General features: G+C 47.9%; 1 protein-coding gene across 1 annotated transcript in view; it reads left to right on the top strand.

Annotated features, from left to right (window-relative positions):
* TEX26 (testis expressed 26) overlaps nucleotides 1-2,402 on the top strand; it is a 19,850-nt gene that overhangs the window by 11,482 nt on the left and 5,966 nt on the right. The window contains exon 5 of the mRNA XM_011360228.1: nucleotides 1,627-1,630. Within this exon, the coding sequence (XP_011358530.1) occupies nucleotides 1,627-1,630 (4 nt within the window). The remainder of the gene's footprint in view (nucleotides 1-1,626; nucleotides 1,631-2,402) is intronic.

Below are 2,402 nucleotides of genomic sequence, written 5' to 3'. Positions count from 1 at the left end.
GGAGTCACATCGCGGATCTCGCAGTGTCCACGCGGGAAAGGGCAAGTTACCAAGGGAAACGGTCAAGTTATAGAAGGTGCACTTTGCGGGAAAACGCCCCGCAGCGTACGGTAGGACATCTAGCCAAAGGCGAGGAGGGAGGTCATGAAAGGCTTCTTGGGCTGAAGGGCCGGGACCCCTAGCCGAGTGCCGATGAAGGGATCGAGTCCCACGGGCTGTTGCCAATTCTTAACCGCTCGGTTACTGCTTTTAAAAATTAAGCCTTCGATGGAGCCCACACGTGCATGGACGAAAACGCAGCTGCCCGCGGTCCCTGCGCCCGCCCCTCCCACTCACTCCCAGCCCCACGTCCCATCCGCGGTCACCTCCAGACTGTTTCTTCTCCGTGTTTTAAAATAAGGTGTTTATGCTGCTGTTGTTCGATCCGTCAATTTTAGGCGTTACTGCTGACTTCCTCCAGCCATCGCCTCCATCCAATGACTTTCCAAACGTTTGGTCCATTCAATCGCTAGGGTTAGTGTTATGATTATGGCGATATGATATATTATGATTATGTCAACATTTATTGCTGAACCAGCTGGTATTTCAGAATTATATTTTCTCTTACCTTTTGTTTTCTTTTGGGTTTCGTTTCGTTTTGTTTTTACCGGAGTTAATAGTTGATGGTTTCTTCATTTGCTTGGTTTTCTACATGCCTGTGACTTTTTCCAAATACTTTGTCATACTCTAAGATTTTCTTCTGCCACCGTCCATCAGTCTCCCCCAGTTTCGAGGAGTCGCTGGGTAGATTTGCCTTCTGCCTGTGCCACCTGCGCCCTGGGACTTCCTTTTTCACCATTCTGGGCATTTCTTGGGCCTCCGCCTGCCCCGAATCCCGTTTCCTGAGTCCACATCTTCCTCTGCCTTGTCCCCGACCCTCGTTTTTTTGAAGCGCATCCTCCAGTAGCTTCCTATGAAAGGCGCGTGGGAGGAACACTTCTGCGTGTGCTCCTCCTGATCTGGAAATGTCCTTTCTCCTTCCTTACATGTGTTCGATAGTGTGGCTGTCCTTCTAGGGTGACAGTCACGGTCCCTCGGAAGACGCTCTTTTCACCGACGTCTGGCACCCAGGATTTCTATGTAGAATTCTGATGCCATTTTGATTCCTGGCCCGTTCGTATTTTTTTTTTTTTCTTTCCTGGAAGCTTTTAAAATCAGCTCTTTATTTTTTGACATTGTGACATTTTATAACGTGTGTGATTTTCTTACTTTTTCTCTGCTAGGATCTTTCTCTTCGTACCTTTATTACGTTTATTCGAAACACCGTTAACTTTTTAATATAATTCTTATACTGACTTTTCCATTTCGGCGCTCATGCTTTTCAATTCCAAGCTGTCTTTCTTCTTTCTGATTATTTCTTTTTAATGGCATTCTGTTCTTGTTTTATAGATGTCGTAATTATTACAAATTTGAGGATACTTATGATATAGTTTTCAGTGTTTTCATGTGTTCCTTGCATCGTGTCTGTTTCCTCTGAATGTCTCAAGGGTCAAATGAGATTTTGGTTTTCTGTTCACATCTGCAAGGGGGGGTGGAGGCAGATTTTTGATGAAGCTTCCGTCTCACTTCTATGGGCTCTTCTTTTAGGAAAGTGGGTTTACCCCAGATATGAAGCTCCAGGGCCCACAACACCGACCAGGGAGGTGCTGGTTGGAGTGGCTGGAGATCCTGATTACAAACTATGTGCAGAGGTGGGGCTTAGTGGCCAGTCCTCGACCTAGGTGGCGAGCTCTCTTTATGTTGGGAACCGCACCCCCCCCATGCCAGTATTTGTCTTTCACTTTTTCCAGCGAGGTAAACATTTGGTTATTGGCTTTCTGGGAGCAGGACTGGGGGAGGGATGAGCAGATTCTCATAGAAGAACCCTCTCTTTTCCAGTCCAGCCCCTCACTACACCCTTCTACTGTTCCTGGTGTCCTAGAATCCAGAGCTCCTGTGGTTCAGTTTTGAGCTGAATACACCTCTGGTGAGGAATCGAAAGACCTCCCCAACCCACACACACACCCACACACTGCAGACAAACATGAAGGGTCACAGAGGAACATCTGAAAGGCCAGCATCCCTCAAAGATGTCTTTGAGGTTCCGATCAAATTTGTCCTTTCGACACGGGCAGATCGCCCTGTCCCCATGTGCAGATAAATACCCAAGACCTGTCAAGACGCCCTCGTAAATCTCTTAGCTCCATCTGCTTCTCTCGTGCCCACAGCCACTGCCTCAGTTCAGGCTGCCCCTGTCTCTCCCTTGGATGACCTCTAAGCCAACTCCCTCTTCTGGTGCTGTAACCTCGAGTCCACTGTCCATCCACACTCTGCCATAGCGAGTTTCCCGATGTGCCACTTGACATCGCCTGCTAGCTTAAAAC

The sequence above is a fragment of the Pteropus vampyrus genome, unplaced genomic scaffold (genome assembly GCF_000151845.1).
Source record: "Pteropus vampyrus isolate Shadow unplaced genomic scaffold, Pvam_2.0 Scaffold52, whole genome shotgun sequence".
NCBI classification, from domain to species: domain Eukaryota; kingdom Metazoa; phylum Chordata; class Mammalia; order Chiroptera; family Pteropodidae; genus Pteropus; species Pteropus vampyrus.
This window is presented reverse-complemented; position numbering and strand designations above follow the sequence as displayed.